At 38.5% G+C, this 19,835-nt stretch overlaps 1 protein-coding gene across 1 annotated transcript in view; it reads right to left on the reverse strand.

Moving 5' to 3' along the window:
• LOC135209727 (vitellogenin receptor-like) overlaps window positions 1-19,835 on the reverse strand; it is a 136,004-nt gene that overhangs the window by 68,905 nt on the left and 47,264 nt on the right. Inside the window, exons 14-18 of the mRNA XM_064242492.1 lie at window positions 16,423-16,620; window positions 13,436-13,562; window positions 6,747-6,896; window positions 3,792-3,902; window positions 587-728 (exon numbers count right to left, since the gene is read on the reverse strand). Coding sequence (XP_064098562.1) covers window positions 587-728; window positions 3,792-3,902; window positions 6,747-6,896; window positions 13,436-13,562; window positions 16,423-16,620 — 728 coding nt within the window. The remainder of the gene's footprint in view (window positions 1-586; window positions 729-3,791; window positions 3,903-6,746; window positions 6,897-13,435; window positions 13,563-16,422; window positions 16,621-19,835) is intronic.

Below are 19,835 nucleotides of genomic sequence, written 5' to 3' on the forward strand. Positions count from 1 at the left end.
CCTAACATGTTGACAGAATGGTCCAAAGGCCTAACAGGTTGAACAGTAAGTGGTCCGGAAGGCTAACAGGTTGAACAGATGGTCCGAAAGGCCTACAGTTGAGACAGAATGGTCCGAAGGCCTACAGGTTTGAACAGAATGGTCCGAAAGGCCTAACAGGTTGACAGAAGGTCCGAAAGGCTAACAGGTTGAACAGATGGTCCGAAAGGCCTACAGGTTGAACAGGAATGGTCCGAAAGCCTAACGGTTGAACATAATGGTCCGAAAGGCCTAACAGGTTGAACAGAATGGTCCGAAAGGCCTAACAGGTTGAACAGAATGGTCCGAAAGGCTTAACAGGTTGAATAGAATGGTCTGAAAGGCTGAACAGAGAGGTCTGCAAAGGAGGAGGAGGAGGAGGAGGAGGAGGAGGAGGAGGAGGTGAAGGAGAGGAGGAGGAGGAGGAGTAGGAGGAGGAGGAGGAGGAGGAGGAGGAGGAGGAGGAGGATTTTGCAACACAGCTCCTAGGGGCCTCGGAAGGGAGGCCACTGTGCAAAGGGCCCCATTCAAGTAATGCCTACAGTGCCCCGCCGAGGCCTGGCCTTACCCCTGCAAGGGAGCCACGGCGATGTCCGTCGGGTTGTGGGAGACGTTGCCAAGGACGGCACGATGGAGGCCCCCTGCAGAGGACATTACCTCCACGACGCGCTTCTCTCCGTCCACCCAGTAGATGTTGTTGCGGAGCCAGTCTGGAATAGGGAATACAGGAATGAGACAGGAATCTTACAGAATATTTCTGAAGTTCAGGTATGCTACTCATAATATTAAGTTTTTAACAAAAAACCATCAATAAAAAGTAAAATTTAATCAAATTAAAATTAATATCAATAAAAAAAATCTAAAAAATAAAATTTAATATCAGTAACTAAAATAACCAGTTAAGTGAACAACCCGTATTCGCAGATTTCTCTCTAGACCATCAACCCATTATTAGCGGGAAATTTGCCTATTCCATAAAACGCACTTTTTGTGATAAAACTTAAAAAATCGTATAAAATTGTGGATTTTTCTTGAGTTTTATCTAACAAAATAGGCATTTTTCAGTATTTTTATAGAGGTTCCAACTGTTCGCAGATTCTACCTATTCGTGGGGGTCTGGTGTACACATACCCCATCAATACGGGGAGATAATAAAATAAAAAATAAGTACAGTGGTCCCCCCGTATTCGCGGGGATGTGTACCAGACCCCCCCATGAATAGGTAGAACCCGCGAATATTTGGAACCCCTATAAAAATGCTAAAAACAGCCTATTTTGTTAGTAAAACTCAAGAAAAACCCACTAAAAATTTTCATGCTTGGTTTTTTTAATAGTTTTATCACAAAAAGTGCATTTTATGATGAAATTAATCAAAAAAAAACCAGGAACTTGTGGATATTTATCATAGTAAAATACCGCGAATGCGCGAATTTTCCGCGAATAATGCAGGGAAACGTTCCCAAGAGAAATCCGCGAATGTGAGTGTCCGCAAATCTAGAGAACGCGAATACGGGGGGTCCACTGTACAGTGAAACCCCCTTATTTGCAGATTTCTTTCTGGAACATATACCCCTTAATTCATGGGAAATTCGCCTATTTGCGTTATCTTTATACGAGAAGTATCCACAAAATAGTTTTTTTTATCAATTTCATCATAAAATGCACTTTGTGATAAAAAAAAGGTATACAAATTTATAGTAGGTTTTTCTCGCATTTTAACAAAATAGGCATTTATAAGCATTTTCATAGGGGGTTTCAACTATTCCTGGGAGGGGGAGCGGGGTCTGGTACACATCCCCCGTGAATACGGGGGAACACTTAATATGTAAAACATACCAATAAAATAAATAGAAGTAACAAAACTAATAAATTTTAAATAACACACAAAGGAATTAACCCTTAAACGCTGAAGCGGTAAAAAAAAAAAATGTCTCCCGTGTGCCGGAGGCGTTTCAGAGTGAGCGCGGAAGCGGAAAATTTTTTTTCAAAAAATCACAGCGCGCTTAGTTTTCAAGATTAAGAGTTCATTTTTGGCTCCTTTTTTTGTCATTGGCTGAAGTTTAGTATGCAACCATCAAAAGTGAAAAAAATTATATATAAATAATGCGATATATGATAGCGCAAAAACGAAATTTCATATATAATTGTATTCAAATCGCGCTGTGCACAAAACGGTTAAAGGTAACAAGTTATTTTTTTTCGTTGTAATGTACACTAAATTGCGATCATTTTGGTATATAACACATTGTAAAACAATAAAAGCAACACAGAAAATATCACAAAATAATGCATGAATTCGTAACGCGCGGACGTAAACAAATATTTTTTTCAAAAATAAACCATAAATATAAATATTGTCCTAAAGACTTCCAATTTCTTTCAAAATGAAGACAAATGATTGAATATTACTATACTGTAAGAGTATTAGCTGACAAATGCAGTTTTCGACCATATCTGACTAGTTAAAGTTGACAAGTCATTTTTTTTTATATATATATTTTTTATATGCAATTATTTCGGAAATAAGAAAAGCTACAACCTTCACATATTTTTCGTTTTATTCTACATGAAATTGCGCACATTTTCATATATAAAACTCTATGAAATGCCTAATATGAAACGGAGCAAATATTCCGAGAATGGGACGTACGCATTTTGGAGATTTTGTGGCGGAGAATCCGCGCGCGGAGGGAAGGAAAGTTTTTTTTTTTTAAATTCACCATAAATCTAAATATTGTGCTAGAGACTTCCAATTTGTTTCAAGATGAAGATAAATGACTGAATATTACTAGAATAAGAGTTTTAGCTTACAATTGCGTTTTTCGACCATTTCGGTAGAGTCAAAGTTGACCGAAGGTTGAAAATTTGTCACTTATCATTTATTATATGAAAATATTTCAAAATTGATAAAAGCTACAACTATGGGTTTTTAGTTGTATTGTGCATGAAATTGCGCACATTTCCATATATAAAACTTTATGTAACGGCTAATTTTAAAATGGTGCAAACATTACCACAATCGCATGTATGATTTTTTTTCGGAAGAGTTACTGCGCGGACATAAGGAAAAGGTTTTTTCATAAATTCACCATAAATCGAAATATTGTGCTAGAGACTTTCAATTACTTGCAAAATTAAGGTAAATGATTGAACATTACTAAAATATAAGTGTTTTAGCTTACAATTGCGTTTTTTCACCATTTCGGTAGAGTCAAAGTTGACCGAAGGTTGAAATTTTGGCACATCGTTATTTATATAAAAATCTCTAAACTGATAAAAGCTACAATCATGAGTAGCTATTTTTTTGTTGTATTCTACATAAAAATGCGCACATTTTCATATATAATAATCCATGTAACAGCTAATTTAAAATGGTACAAAAATTATGTCAAAGTAACTAAATTTCCGAGATGTCAGATACTTTTTAGTGCGGCAAGAAAGAAATTCGCGCTTGCGTAAAGATTGTAAACAAAACAACACCTCGATCCGTGAACTCCCAGCATCCCCCAAGGCGCGTGATTCAAAAGTTTTCGGCTGGTAGGCCTATAAGTATTTTTCCGCAAATTTAAAAAAAAAATTTTTGAGTCTACGTATGGTACGTCCATTCGGCATACGGGAGAAGTTTTGACTAGACGTTTAATACGTCCATTCAGCGTTTAAGGTTTAATAAAGGGCATTTACTAATATAATGAGAGAGAGAGAGAGAGAGAGAGAGAGAGAGAGAGAGAGAGAGAGAGAGAGAGAGAGAGAGAGAGAGAGAGAGACTGACTGACCGACAGAGAGGCCGACGGCAGCGACGTTGTCCTTCAAGTGCCTGACTCTGCCGCTCTCCAAGGGCACGGTCAGCAAGGTCTTCTGGTATATGTCACTGATGACGACGGATCCTGGTGTAATTAACAAAGAAAATAAAGTGTAAGTAACAAAAGAAAAAAAAAAAGAAAATAAAGTGTAACAAAGAAAATGAAGTTAAATCAACAAGAAGATAATGTGTAATTAAAATTTTATTTCAGTAACTAGTGTAATTAAAATTTTATTTCAGTAACTAGTGTAATTAACACAGAATTGTTTGCTGTAAGTGTAACAAATAATAGTTTGCTGTTACTGTAATTAACAAAGTAAACGGTTCGTTTTTAGTATAATTAACACGGGTATCGGTTTGCTTGTTAGTATTAAAGAAAATGTTTACTGTAATTAAAGAAAATTCTTTATTGTTAGTGTAATTAAAGAAAACGGTTTACTGTTAGTGTTATCAACAAAGAAAATTTAGTTTAGTGTAAAGAAAATTGTTCGTTATAGTGTAATTAATTACAAGACTTGTGTTCAGTGTTAGTGAAATTAACAATAAATTTGTTCATTGTTAGTGTAACAAAAATTTTCATTGTTAGTGTAAATAACTAAATTGTTTGTTAGTGTAATTAACAATGAAAATTGTTCATTGTTAATGTAATTAACAAAGGAATATTTTATTGTTAATGTAATTAACAAAATTCTTTGTATTACTATAATTACATTAAATTGTTCATGGTTATGGTAATAACAAAATTAACAAAAACTTATTCAATGTTGAATGTAAGAAAGGAAAGTGCTCGTTGTCAAGTGAAGAAAATAGTTCGTTAATAACTTAATAAATAAAACAGTTTGTTGTCAAGTGTAATTTTAAAAAAATAATTCTAGTGTAATTATAGAAAAATTGTAATTACCACAGAAAAAATGGTTAGTAAAATTAAGGACAATTGCCAGTTGTTAGTGTAACTCAAAGAAAATGATTTGTTAGTAATGAATTTGACAATGAAAATGGTTTGCTGTAGAGTAATTAAAGGAAATAAATTGATTTAATGTTAAGTAAATAATTGGTTTTTAATGTTATTAAAAAAAGGAAACATTTTTAAAGTAATTCACCGATGAAGTAAATCATTTATGTTAAAAGGAATAAAGATTTTTGAATGTTAAGTTTTTTTGTTCAGAGTTTTTGAATGTTAAGTTTTTTTGTTCAGTGTTTTTCAATGTTAGAGTTTTTTGTTCGGAGTTTTTCAAGAATTTATTAGCTTTTAGTGTAATAAATGAAGGCAACCAATCGTATTTAACGTTAAGAAAAGAGTTTGTTATTGTAATCAACATATCACTACCTGCTGATGTTGATAGAATTTTTTTAGTGTAATTAACAACAAAATTTTAACTGCACCATTATTATGTTTAGTGTAATTGAAATAAAATAAATTTTCATTAAGAAAATGGTTTATTGTAATTAAATAAAATCAATAGGTTTTAATGTTTAACATTCATTGTGTAATTAAACAATCATTCATTTTAGTTTGTCACAAAAAATTGCTTCAGTGTAATTATCCAAGAAAATAGGTTTTTGTTTGTGTTACTAGCAGTGTAATTAATTTGTTTTTATTTTAATAATAAATAAATTGTGTAATTCACAACGAAATTAGTTTGTTAGTGTAGTCAAAGAAAATTTTAGTGTAATTAACATAGCGTAATTGAAAAAATTGGAAAAGTAAAACACTAGCATAAGTTAATTTAATTATTTTAGTGTAATTAACAAAATCATCTTTAGTGTAATTAAAGAAAATCAGTGTAATTAAAATCATTAGTGCAATTAAAAAAGATTATTTCAGTGTAATGAAAGAAAATTATTTCAGTGTAATTAAAATTATTTCAGCATAATCAAAATTATTAGTGTAATTAAAGAAATTTAGGGTAATAACAGAATTTTGTAATTAAAGAAAACTTAATGTAACAAAAAATGTGTAATTCAATATAATTACCTTGAATGTTATTACAGAAAATAGTTTGTAATCAGTGTAAGTAACAGGCCATTTTAAAACTATTCTAATCCATCAGACCATAAAGTAGTGCTCCCCTAAGTAACTAAGTAGCACTATTCTTAAGTAACACATCCTTAAGTAAATAAAGTAGTACTACCCTTGAGGAACTAAATCCTTAAGAAACTTAAGAATCGGTATCCACAAGTAACCCAAGTAGTGTTGACGTTAAAGTAGCGTAAGTAGCATTGCCCTCGAGTAACCTTAGTAGTGAGCTCCCTTAAGTAACAAGACGCTCCCTTAACTCACTCACTCCACAAATATATAACATGCTCAAGTAACTTTATTAGCACAAAATAAGTAACATGCTCCTTAAGTAACTTATGTAACCCTACTCAGCTTCATTACCACACTCTTGTAGTAACATGCTCAAGTAACTTTGGTAGTGACACCCTTGATAACACAGTCCTCCAGTAACACAATCCTTGAGTATGTTTCATAACCTTACTGAAAGTAACACTAGCCTTATGTAACATTACCCTTCAGTAACTGCAAACTTTACTCCAAGTAACTTTCCCTCGAGTAATGCGACAAAACTTTATTCACATTACAGTGATCTCTAAGTAACTAAGTAACATTACCCATTAGTAACTCCAATGACCCGGCGTTAACTTCATCCACCGTAACGCTACTTTTAAGAAGTGTTAACTTTATTTGACATAACTTAACCCTCAAGTAATTTGAGTAACTTATTGCCGAAAAACTGCCTAAGAAGTGCAACTTCATTCAACGTAATGCTACTTTCAAGAAGTGCAATTCATTCAACGTAACTTGACCCTTAAGTAACTTGAGTAACTTATTGCCGAGGAACCCTGCAATGTAACGCTACTTTCAAGTAACCTAATGTCACTCAACTTCAACTTTTCCTTAGGTACCTGGGGGAGGGTTGCTACTTACTCGAAAGGGGGTTGTAGGCGAAGTCGCCCACCCGTTCCACCTGGAGGCGAGGGAACTGGGTCTCGCGCCTCACGAGACCCACCTGGGGGTTGAACAACCTGTAGAAAGTCCCCCCGTCAGACAGGAAGGGGGAGGCCACGTGGGACTTCCCTGGGGGTAGTCGGCGGGGAGGTAAATTATTATTATTATACTATATTTACATTTGTATTACTATAGTTTGTTTTATTATTACAATATGCTTAGTAGCCAACATACACCGAAATATCACACCACAAACTACTACAATAAAACTAACACTAAAATCCCACTAAAATCCCCCCCCCCCCCCTCTCTCTCTCTCTGTCTTATATTTCTCTCTGTCTTATATTTCTCTCGGTCTTATATTTCTCTCTGTCTTATATTTCTCTCTGTCTTATATTTCTCTCGCTCAGTCTTATATTTCTCTCGCTCAAGTCTTAATTATTTCTCTCGCTCAGTCTTATATTCTCTCGCTCAGTCTTATATTTCTCTCGCTCAGTCTTATATTTCTCTCGCTCAGTCTTATATTTCTCTCGCTCAGTCTTATATTTTCTCTCGCTCAGTCTTATATTTCTCTCGCTCTGTCTTATATCTCTCTCGCTCTGTCTTATATCTCTCTCGCTCTGTCTTATATTTCTCTCGCTCTGTCTTATATCTCTCTCGCTCTGTCTTATATCTCTCTCTCTCTCTCCATCTCTATACGGTCCATCTGTCTGTCTCTCTCTCGCTCCGTCTGTCTACATCTCTGTCTCTCTCTTATATTTCTCTCACTCTCGCTCTACATCCCTTCTCTCTCTTCCTTCCTCCATCTCTATACGGTCCATCTGTTTCTCTCCTCTCTCTCTCTCTCTCGCTCCGTTCTGTCTAGGCATTCATCTCGGTAATCCTCTCGCTCCGTCTGTCTTACATCTCTCTCGGTATCTCTGGCTCCGTCTGTCTACATCTCTCTCGGTATCTCTCGCTCCGTCTGTCTACATCTCTCTCGGTATCTCTGGCTTCCGTCTGTTACATCTCGGATCTCCTCGATCCGTCTGGTCTACATCTCGTATCCCGCTCCGTCTGTCTACATCTCGGTATCTCTCGCTCCGTCTGTCTACATCTCGGTATCTCTCGCTCCGTCTGTCTACATCTCGGTATCTCTCGCTATTCTGTTCTAAGGCGGTATCTCTTCGTCAGGTCTGGTCCTGACAATCTCGGACTCTCGCCTCCGTATGGTTACATCTCGGTATCTCTCGCTCCTTCTGTCTACATCTCGGTATCTCTCGCTCCGTCTTGTCACATTCGGTATTCATCGTCGGTCCGTCTATCTCGGTATCTCTCGCTCCGTCTGTCTACATCTCGGTATCTCGCTCCAGTCTGGTTCTACATCTCGGTATCTCTCGCTCCTCTGTGTTACATCTCGTCTCTCTCCTCTCGCTCCGTTCTGTCTACATCTCGGTATCTCTCGCTCCTTCTCTGTCTAACATTCTCGGTTCTCTTCTCTTTCTCCTTCCTGTCTATCGTTCTCGGTATCCATCTCGCTCCTTCTGTCTACATCTCGGTATCTCTTATATTTCTCTCTCTCTCGCTCTACATCTCTCTCTCTCTCCATCTCTATACGGTCCATCTCTCTCTCTCTCCATCTCTATACGGTCCATCTCCTCTCTCTCCATCTCTATACGGTCCATCTCTCTCTCTCTCCATGTCTATCATCTCGGTCTCTCTCCCTCTCCTATCGGTCTGTCTCTCTCCTCCATCTAGGTCCCATCTCCTGGCTCTCTCTGTCTATACATCTCTTCGGTCTCTCTGGCTCCGTCGTCTACAATCTCGGTATCTCTGGCTCCGTCTGTCTACATCTCGGTATCTCTGGCTCCGTCTGTCTACATCTCGGTCTCTCTGGCTCCGTCTGTCTACATCTCGGTATCTCTGGCTCCGTCTGTCTACATCTCGGTATCTCTGGCTCCGTCTGTCTACATCTCGGTCTCTCTGGCTCCGTCTGTCTACATCTCGGTATCTCTGGCTCCCGTCTACATCTCGGTCTCTTCTGGGCTCCGTCTGTCTACATCTCCGGGTCTCTGGCTCCGTCTGGCTAACTCTCGGTCTTCTCTGGCTCCGTCTGTACATCTCGGTCTCTCTGGCTCCGTCTGTCTACATCTGTCCTATTATTTCCCCCCCTTCCCCCCCCCCCCCTGTCTCGTATGGCTCCATCGGTCTCTGGCTCATCTGTTCCTATATTACTCTCCTGGCCTCCCATCTGTTCTATTAATTATTTCTCCCCTCTGGCCTCATCTGGTTCTATATTACTCCTTCCTGGCTCCAGTCGTCCCCCCATATTATCTCTCCCTGGCTCCATCTGTCCCCCATATATTTATCTCTCTGGGCTCCATCTGTCCTATATTTTATCTCTCTCTTTCACGGTCTAATCTCCCCTCTGGGCTCCATCTGTCTATATCTCTCCTGGCTCCATCGGTCTATCTGTATATTTCTCCTCCATCTGTCTATCCTTTCCTCCTAGGCTTCCATCTTTGGTCTATATCCTCTAGCTCCATCTGTCTTATATTCTCTTCCCCCTAGCTCCATTTCTTATATCTCTCTAGGCTCCATCTGTTTAAAATCTCTATCCCTTCTCCTAACTCCCCCATCTGTTATTATCTCTCTGGCCCTCTCCATCTGTCTATATTATCTCTCTCCTGGCTCCATCTGTCAATATTATCATCTCTCTAAACCCCCCATCGTTCTATATTCTTCCCCTCTTCTTCCCCATCCTGTCTATCCTCTCCTGCTTTCCCCATCTGTCCTAATCTCTCTAAGGCTCCTTCTCTAACTCCTCTAGTTTTTATCCTTTCCCCTATCTCTCTCCAACTCCAATCTGTCTATATTAAATCTTCTTTCTATCTCTAACTCCCATCGAATATTATCTCTATCTTCTCTCTAACTTCCCATCTGTCTATATTAATTTCCGGTCTCTCCTTCCCAACTCCCAACCCTTGTTCTATATTATCTTCCTCCTCCTCCTTTAACTCAATCTGTCTATGATTATCTCTCTGGCTCCATCGGTCTATATCTCTCTTGGCTCCATCGGTCTATATCTCTGGCTCCATCGGTCTATACTCTCTGGCTCCATCAGTCTATAATCCTCTGGCGCCCATCGGTTCCTATATATCTCTAGCTTCCATCTGTCTATAATCTCTCTAGCTCCATCGGTCTAATCTCTCTAGCTCCATATGTCTATAATCTCTATCTCTCTCGACTCATCTGTCTATATCTCTCTGGGCTCATCTGTCTATATCTCTCTGGCTCCACTGTCTATATCTCTCGGCTCCATATGTCTTTATAGCTCTCTGGCTCCATCTGTCTACTCTCTAGCTCCATCTGTCTACTCTCTAGCCCATCTGTCCATATCTCTCTCGGCTCCATCTGTCTACATTATCTCCTTGGCTCCATCTGTCTATATTATCTCTCTGGCTCCATCTGTCTATATTATCTCTCTGGCTCCATCGGTCTATATCTCTCTGGCTCCAAAGCGGTCCTATATCTCTCTGGCTCCATCAGGTTCTATTATCTCTCTGGCTCCATCGGTCTATATCTCTCTGGCTGCATCGGTCTAATATCTTCCTCTAGCTCCATCTGTCTATATTCTCTCTAAGACTCCATCCGGTCTAATATATCTCTAAGATCCATCCTGTCTATATCTGATCCTCTCTAATCAATTTTCTCTATCTCTCGGCATCCATCGTCTATATCTCTCTGGTCCATCTGTATATATCTCTCTGGCTCCATCTGTCTATATCTCTCTAGCTCCATCTGTCAATATCTCTCTAGCTCCATCTGTCAATATCTCTCTAGCTCCATCTGTCTATATCTCTCTAGCTCCATCTGTCTATATCTCTCTAGCTCCATCTGTCTATATTATCTCTCTCTCTCTCTAACTCCATCTGTCTATATTATCTCTCTCTCCTCTTCACGGTCCCATCTGTCTATATTATTCTCCCTCTCCTACTCCATCTGTCTATATTAGGCTCTCTCTCTCTAACTCCATCTGTCTATATTATCTCTCTCTCTCTCTAACTCCATCTGTCTATATTATCTCTCTCTCTCTCTAACTCCATCTGTCTATATTATCTCTCTCTCTCTCTAACTCCATCTGTCTATCTCTCTCTCTCTTCTCTCTACTCATCTGTCTATCTTCCTCTCTCTCTCATTATCTCCCTCTCTCTCTCAACTCCACTTCCTATTATTAATGCTTCTCTCTCTAACTCCATCTGTCTATTATTATCTCTCTCTCCTAACTTCCATCTGTCTATAATTTTCCTCCTCTCTCCGTCCTCTCAACCTCCATCTGTCTTATTATTCTCCTCTCTCTCTAACTCCCATCTGTCCTATTTATTCTCTCTCCTCTCTCTAACTCCAATCCTGTCTATCTTCTCTTCTCCTCTCTCTCCTAACCTCCAATCTGTCTATCTCTCTCTCCTCTTCTCTCTACTCCAATCCGTCTATCTCCTCTCTCTCCTCTCTCCTAACTCCATCCGTCCTATCTCTCTCTCTCTCCCTCGTCGTCTCTCTAACCCATCCGTCTACTCCATCGGTCCTATCTCTCTCTCTCTCCTCTCTACTCACCATTCCGGTCTATCTCTCTCTCTCTCCTCTCCTCTCTACTCATCCGTCTACTCCTTCTTCTCTCTCCTCTCTCTCTCTACTCATCGTCGATCTCTCTCTCTCTCTCTCTCTCTCTAACCTCCATCCGGTCCTATCTCTCTCTCTCTCTCTCTCTAACTCCATCGGGTCCTATCTCTCTCTCTCTCTCTCTACTCTCCGTCTCTCTCTCTCTAAACTCCCATCCGTCTCTCTCTCTCTAACTACCATCGTCTATCTCTAACTCTCTCTAACCAATCCCGTCTATCTCTCTCTCTCTCTCTCGTACAATCCCATACTCCATCCGTCTATCTCTCTCTCTCTCTCTCTCTCTCTCTCTCTCTCTCTCTCTCTCTCTCCTCTCTCTACTCCTCGTCTATCTCTCTCTCTCTCTCTCTTCTCTCTCCTCTCTCTCCTCTCTCCTTCTCTAACTCCACCGTCTATCTCTCTCTCTCTCTCCTCTCTCTCTAACTCCTCCGTCTATCCTCCTCTCTCTCTCTCTCTCGCGCTAACTCCTCCGTCTATCTCTCTCTCTCTCTCTCACTCTCTAACTCCGCCGGCCTATACGCTCTCTCTCTCTCTCTCTCTAACTCCATCCGTCTATCTCTCTCTCTCTCAATCTCCTAACTCCTCCATTTCCGTCTCTCTCTCTCTATACTCCATCCGTCTCTCTCTCTCTAACCCATCCGTCTACTCTCTCTCTCTACAACGCCATCGTCTAATCCTCCTCTCTCTCTCTCTCTCTCTCTAACTCCATCCGTCTTATCCTCTCGCCCTCCTCTCTCCTCTCTCCTCTCCTCCTCGCCTCCGCTCTAACTTTTTTTTTTTTTTTTTTTTTCCATCCCGTCCTATCTCTCCTCTCTCTCTCTCGCTCTCTCGTTCTCTCTCTCTCTCTCTCTCTAAACTCCCTCCGTCTATCTCTCTCTCTCTCTCCTCTCTCCTCTCTCTCTCTCTCTCTAACTCCTCCGTCTATCTTCTCTCTCTTCATCTAACTCCATCCGTCTATCCTCCTCTCTCTCTCTCTCTCTCTAAACTCCATCCGTCCTATCCTTCTTCTCTCGCGCTCTCTCTAACTCCATCCGTCTATCTCTATCTCTCTCTCTCTCTAACTCCATCCGTCTATCTCTCTCTCTCTCTCTCTCAACTCCATCCGTCTATCTCTCTCTCTCTCTAACTCCATCCCTCTATCTCTCTCTCTCTCTCTAACTCCGCATCCGTCTTCTCTCCTCCTCTCTCCTCACTCCCATCCGTCTATCTCTCTCGCTCATCTCTGACTCCATCCCGGCTAATCTCCTCTCTCTCTCTAACTCCATCCGTCTATCTCTCTCTCTCTCTCTAACTCCATCCGTCTATCTCTCTCTCTCTCTCTAACTCCATCCGTCTATCCCCCCTCTCTCCTTCTCTTACGCCATCTGTCCTATCTCTCTATCTCTAACTCCATCTGTCGATCTCTCTACTGATTCGCTCTAACTCCATCTGTCTATCTCTCTAATCTCTCTCTAAACTCCATCTGTTCCCTATCCCTCTCTCTCTCTCTAACGTCTCTGTCTAATCTCCGCTCTCTCTCTCTAACTCCATCTGTTCTAACTCTCTCTCTCTTCTCTACTCCATCTGTTCTAATCTATCCTCTCTCTCTCTAACTCCATCTGTCTATCTCTCTCTCTCTCTCTCTAACTCCATCTGTCTATCTCTCTATCTCTCTCTAACTCCATCTGTCTATCTCTCTATCTCTTCTATCCATCTGTTCTATCCTCTCATCTCTCTAATCCTCTCTATCTGTCTATCTCTCTACTCTATACTAACATCTGTCTATCTCTCTATCTCTCTCTACTCCATCTGTCTATCTCTCTGATCTCTCTCTCTCTCTAACTCCTCTATCAAGCTCACCTCATCTCTCTATCTCTCTCTAACTCCATCCCTTTATTTCAAGCTCACTCTCCTTCTGTATCTCTCTGTCTATATCTCTCTCTATCAGTCTAGTATATCTGTCAATTTCTCTCTCCCCCCCAAGCTCCATCTCTAGCTTCCTCTCTCTCTCCCTCTCTCTATACTTCTCTCACCTTTACAAGAGTGGACGTCTGCGGACAGCTCCATCTCCGCAGGGCAGGAGCACCGATACCCGGATCCATTCCCGGGCACCAGCAGGCACAGGTGACTGCAAGGTCTCCACCCGCATGGGTTGGTCCCCTGTGGCAAAAGAGTGGCACTCACTTTAAATTGAAGTTATCAAAGTTGCTTCAAGTTACTTGAAAGATGTTACTTTCAATGGAAGTTACTTTAAATGGAAGTGATCTTAATAAGGAAGTTGGTGTGAAGTTACTTTTAAAAAAGTTAGTTATAATTTATATTGAAGTTAAACTTTTTTTAATGAAGTCACTTCAAATAAATTCCTTTAAAGAAGTTACCTCATCAAAGTAACTTTTTTAAAGTAGTAATCTTAGTGAAGAAGTTACTTTTAAAAGAAAGTTGCCTTAAAGACGTTATCTTATTACATTAGCAGCTTTATTGAAGTTCTCTTATTAGATGGAATAAATAATCTAAATATTAATGGATTAATGATACTTAACCCTTTTACGCCGATTGGACGTACATATTAAACGTCGAGTCAAAATGTCTCCCGTATGCCGATTGGACGTATTATACGTCGACTCAAAAAAAATTTTTTTTTTAATTCGCGAAAAAATACATATAGGCCTACCAGCCGAAAACTTTTGAATCAAGCGCCTTGGGGGATGCTGGGAGTTCACGGATCAAGGCGTTGTTTTGTTTACAATCGTTACGCAGGCACGCAAGCGCGAATTTCTTATCGCACTAAAAAGTATCACACACACATCTCAAAAATTTGGGTCACTTTGACAATTTTTGCACCATTTTAAATTATCCGTTACATGGAGTATATATGAAAATGTGCGCAATTTCATGTAGAATACAACAAAAAAATCTCATGATTGTAGCTTATATCAGTTTTTAAATATTTTCATATAAATAACGATGTGCCAAAATTTCAACCTTCGGTCAACTTTGACTCTACCGAAATGGTCGAAAAACGCAATTGTAAGCTAAAACTCATTCTAGTAATATTCAACCATTTGCCTTTATTTTTCAACAAATTGGACGTCTCTAGCACAATATTTCGATTTATGGTGAATTTATGAAAAAACTTTTCCTTACGTCCGCGCAGTAACTCTTCCGATAAATTTTTTCGGCCGATTGTCCTAATGTTTGTACCATTTTAAATTTGCCATTACATAAAATTTTATATATGGAAATGTGCGCAATTTCATGCACAATACAACTAAAAGCAACCCATGGTTGTAGCTTTTATCAGTTTTGAAATATTTTCATATAAATAACTATAAGTGCAAAAATTTCAACCTTCGGTCAACTTTGACTACCGAAATGGTCGAAAAACAATTGTAAGCTAAAACTCTTATATTCTAGTAATATTCAATCATTTACCTTCATTTTGCAACGAACTGGAAGTCTCTAGCACAATATTTCAATTAACGGTGAATTTATGAAAAAAATAATTTCCTTACGTCCGCGCAGTAACTTCCGAAAAAATCAGAAATTTTTTCGTGCGATTGTCTAAATGTTTGCACTATTTAAAATTAGCCGTTACATAAAGTTTTATATATGAAAATGTGTGCAATTTCATGTAGAATACATCAAAAAATGATTGAAGGCTGTAGCTTTTCTTTTTTGAAATATTTGCATATAAATCATGATAAATAGAAAAAAACCACGTTCGGTCAACTTTGACTTTACCGAAATAGTTGAAAAACGCAATTGTAAGCTAAAACTCTTACAATCTAGTAATATAGTCATTAATCTTCATTTTGAAACAAATTCGAAGTGTCTGGCACAATATTTAGAAGTATGGTGAATTTAAAAAAAAAACTTTCTTTCCCTCCGCGCGCCGATTCGCGGCCGAAAATCTCCGAAATGCGTACATCGCATTATCCTAATATTTGCTCCTTTTCATATTAGCCGTTTTATAGTTTCATATATGAAAATGTGCGCAAATTCATGAAGAATACAACAAAAAATAATTGAAGGTTGCAGCTCTTCTCATTTCAGAAATATTTGCATATAAAAAATTATATAAAAATTTTGACATTCGGTCAACTTTAACTCTTCCAAAATGGTCGAAATCTGCAATTCTAATCTAAAACTCTTACAATATCATAATATTCAATCATTTTTCTTTATTTTGAAACAAATTGGAAACTTTTTTACGTCCGCGCATTACGAATTCGTGCATCATTTTGTGATAATATTTTTCCGGTGTTGCTTTTATTGTTTTTCAATGTATTATTTACCAAAATGATGGCAATTTAGTGTACAATACAACGAAAAAAAAGTAACTCTTAAGCTTTAACCGTTTTTCGCACAGCGCGATTTAAACAATTATGTATGAATTTTTTTTTTCGCTACCATATATCGCATTATTAACTTTTTTTCATTTCTGATGGTTGCATAATAAACTTCAGGCAATGACAAAAAAAGGAGCCAAAAATGAACTCAATCTTCAAAACTAAGCGCGGTGATTTTTTGAAAAAATTATTTTTTCCGCTTCCGCGCTCACTCCAAACCCGCCCCGGCATACGGGAGAGGTTTTGATTTTTAGGGCTTCGGCGTAAGAGGGTTAATACAATATTTAACACAAAATTTAAGGTAAAATGTAATAAGGTAACAAGCAAAATTTTAATGACAAAAAATGAACATTTAACAAAACTTCAAAGCAACTTCCCCAACACCACCTTCAACATGACCCGGTCCATCAACGTTACCTGGCCCATCGAGACAAACTTCAACACTACCTGGTCCATCATTATCTCTCTCACTGGTCCATCAATATAACATGGGTCCATCAACATCACTTAATAAGACTAACAAACACTATCTGGTCCATCAATATTATACCTGAGTCCATCAACCTGGCTTTCCAAACACTATCTGGTCCATCAACATTATACCTGGATCCATCAACGTGAACACAACCCGGTCCATCACAATCAACATTACCTGGATCCAGCGACATTACCTGGTCCATCATGGAGGGGTGGTAGAGAGAGAGGCCATAGAAGTCGTTCCTGGTGGACCCTTTGAGGATGGACCGGACGTCCTTGCCGGAGGTCTTGACGCAGGACCTGACGTGCTCGTGGTCCAGGTCGCTCCAGTAGAGGCGGCTCTCCCACAAGTCCAGAGAATAGGGGTGGTTTGCGGCCCCCCTCGGCAGGTGCTGCAATTGACAGTCAGTGAATTCAGGGATTCATTCATAAAATTTAGGAATTAACAGGCATGGAAAGTTGGAATTAACAGGCATGGAAAGTTGGAATTAACAGGCATGGAAAGTTGGAATTAACAGGCATGGAAAGTTGGAATTAACAGGCATGGAAAGTTGGAATTAACAGGCATGGAAAGTTGGAATTAACAGGCATGGAAAGTTGGAATTAACAGGCATGGAAAGTTGGAATTAACAGGCATGGAAAGTTGGAATTAACAGGCATGGAAAGTTGGAATTAACAGGCATGGATGGAAAAGTCATGTAAATTATGAATGAACAGTCACGGAAATTTGGAATTAACAGGCATGGAAATTAGGATTTCAATTAAGAAATTTAGAATAGCCTAGGAATTTAGGCATTCAGTAATTAATCAAGCAATTGGGAAAGAAGTCATGGAATTTAGGGATTAAACAAGACATTTAGGGGTTCAGGAATTAAGGCATTAACAGTAGTATATGAACTTAAGAATTCAGGAAATAAGTCATGGAATTTAGGGATTAACCAGTCATTTTGGGGTTCAGGAATTAACAGTAAATAAATTAAGAATTCAGGAATTAGCAGTCTAAAAGCTAAGGAATTTAGGAATTAACAGTCTAGGAACTGGAAATTATGTCACTGAATTTATGAATCAACAGTCAAGGATTTTAGGAGTTAATAATTATTGAATTTAGGAATTATCAGTCAAAAGAATTTAGGAATTTAGTCAAGGAATCTATGGATTCAGGAATTAAGTAAAAAATTTAGGGATTCAGGAATTAATATTAAAGGAATTTAGGAAGGTGCGGGATTGGAACAAACCCAATGAAAAAAATTCCCAACAGTTTTATTGGAAATTTAGGGAATTAGAGGAAAACAGTTAATGAATTTAGGAGTTAAGTATGGAAATTAGGAAGTTATCAGTCATAAGGAAATTTAGGAGTTATCAGTCATGGAAATTAGGAGTTATCAGTCATGGAAATTAGGAATTATCAGTCATGGAAATTAGGAATTATCAGCATGGATTGGATTATCAGTCATGGAAATTAGGAGTTATCAGTCATGGAAATTAGGAGTTATCAGTCATGGAAATTAGGAGTTATCAGTCATGGAAATTAGGAGTTATCAGTCATGGAAATTAGGAATTATCAGTCATGGAAATTAGGAATTATCAGTCATGGAAATTAGGAATTATCAGTCATGGAAATTAGGAATTATCAGTCATGGAAATTAGGAATTATCAGTCATGGAAATTAGGAAATTATCCAGGTTCCATGGGAAATTAAGGAATTATCAAGTCATGGAAATTAGGAATTATCAGTCATGGAAATTAGGAATTATCAGTCATGGAAATTAGGAATTATCAGTCATGGAAATTAGGAATTATCAGTCATGGAAATTAGTTATTCAGGAATTAACAGTCTAAAAGGAAAGGAATTAAGGAATCAACTGTCAAGGAATTTAGGAATTAAGCCAACGAATTTTGATATTCAGGGATTAACAATCCTCAAGGAAAGGAATTTAGGAATCAAGTCTACAAGGAAAGGAATTTAGGGATTCAGGAATTAAACAGCCAAGGAGTTTAAGTAGTCAGGAAATAAAGTACAGGAATTCAGGAATGAACAGTCAAGAAATTTAGGGATTCAGGAATTAACAGTCCGGGAATTTAAGGGTTCGTGAATTAACAGTCAGGGAATTTGGGGATTCAGGAATTAACAGTCAGGGAATTTGGGGATTCAGGAATTAACAGTCAGGGAATTTGGGGATTCAGGAATTAACAGTCAGGGAATTTGGAGATTCAGGAATTAAGTCAGGGAATTTGGGAATTCAGGAATTAACAGTCAAGAAACTTAGGGATTCAGGAATTAACAGTCAGGAAATCTAGGGATTCAGGAATTAACAGTCAGGAAATCTAGGGATTCAGGAATTAACATTCAAGGAATTTAGGGAATAAGGAATTAAGTCAGGGAATTTAGGGAATAAGGAATTAACAGTCAGGGAATTTTGAGTTTCAGGAATGAACAGTCCAAGATTTTAGGGTTTCAGGAATGAACAGTCCAAGATTTTAGGGTTTCAGGAATGAACAGTCAACAGACATAGGGATTCAGGAATTAACAGTCAACAGACATAGGGATTCAGGAATTAACAGTCAACAGACATAGGGATTCAGGAATTAACAGTCAACAGACATAGGGATTCAGGAATTAACAGTCAACAGACATAGGGATTCAGGAATTAACAGTCAACAGACATAGGGATTCAGGAATTAACAGTCAGGGAATTTAGGGACTATTCAAGAGACATAAGGATTCAGGAATTAAGTCAGGGAATTTAGGGATTCAGGAATTAACAGTCAGGGAATCTAGGGATTCAGGAATTAACATTCAAGGAATTTAGGGAATAATGAATTAACAGTCAGGGATTTTGAGTTCAGGATGAACAGTCCAAGATTTTAGGGTTTTCAGGGATGGACAGTAACAGACTAGGGATCAGGAATTAAACAGTCAACAGACATAGGGATTCAGGAATTAAACAGTACAGAACAGTTAGGGAACTATTCAAGAGACAGGGTTGGAAGGACTCAGGGAATTTAGGGACTATTCAAGAGACATAAGGATTCAGGAATTAACAGTCAGGGAATTTAGGGATTCAGGAATTAACAGCCAAGGAATTTAGGGGCTGAATTAATCACAGAATTTAGAATGATAGTCAAGGAATTTAGGAATTAACAGCCAAGGAATTAGGAATTAAGAGAACTAGACAACGAATTTAAGAACACTGCTAGTGCCTAAAACAAAGTTCTTGACTGTTAATTCCTAACAGTCAGAATTTAAGACTGGGAATTAACAGTAACAGTCAAGGAAACTTGGGAATGAATTCTTAAGTTCCCAGAATTCATTCCTAAATTCCTACACTGTTAAATCAGTAAGTCTGGAATTGTTCCAGAACAAGTTTCACCAGTCCTGGAAAAATTCTTGGGAAACAAGTGAACTATATATTCTTGCTATTCCTAAATTCTAAATTCCATTAATGTTAAATCAGTTAAGCCATAGACAGGTTTCATAAGTTCTGGAACAATTCCTCACTGGAACCAGGAAGTGAAATTAGCTTTCTCTCTCAAGTGGTCATTCCTATATTCCAATTCCTCAATTCCTGAATTCCTTGGCTGTAAAACCAGTCTGGAATTGTTCCAC

This window comes from Macrobrachium nipponense, chromosome 38, assembly GCF_015104395.2.
Source record: "Macrobrachium nipponense isolate FS-2020 chromosome 38, ASM1510439v2, whole genome shotgun sequence".
Taxonomy (NCBI): Eukaryota; Metazoa; Arthropoda; class Malacostraca; order Decapoda; family Palaemonidae; genus Macrobrachium; species Macrobrachium nipponense.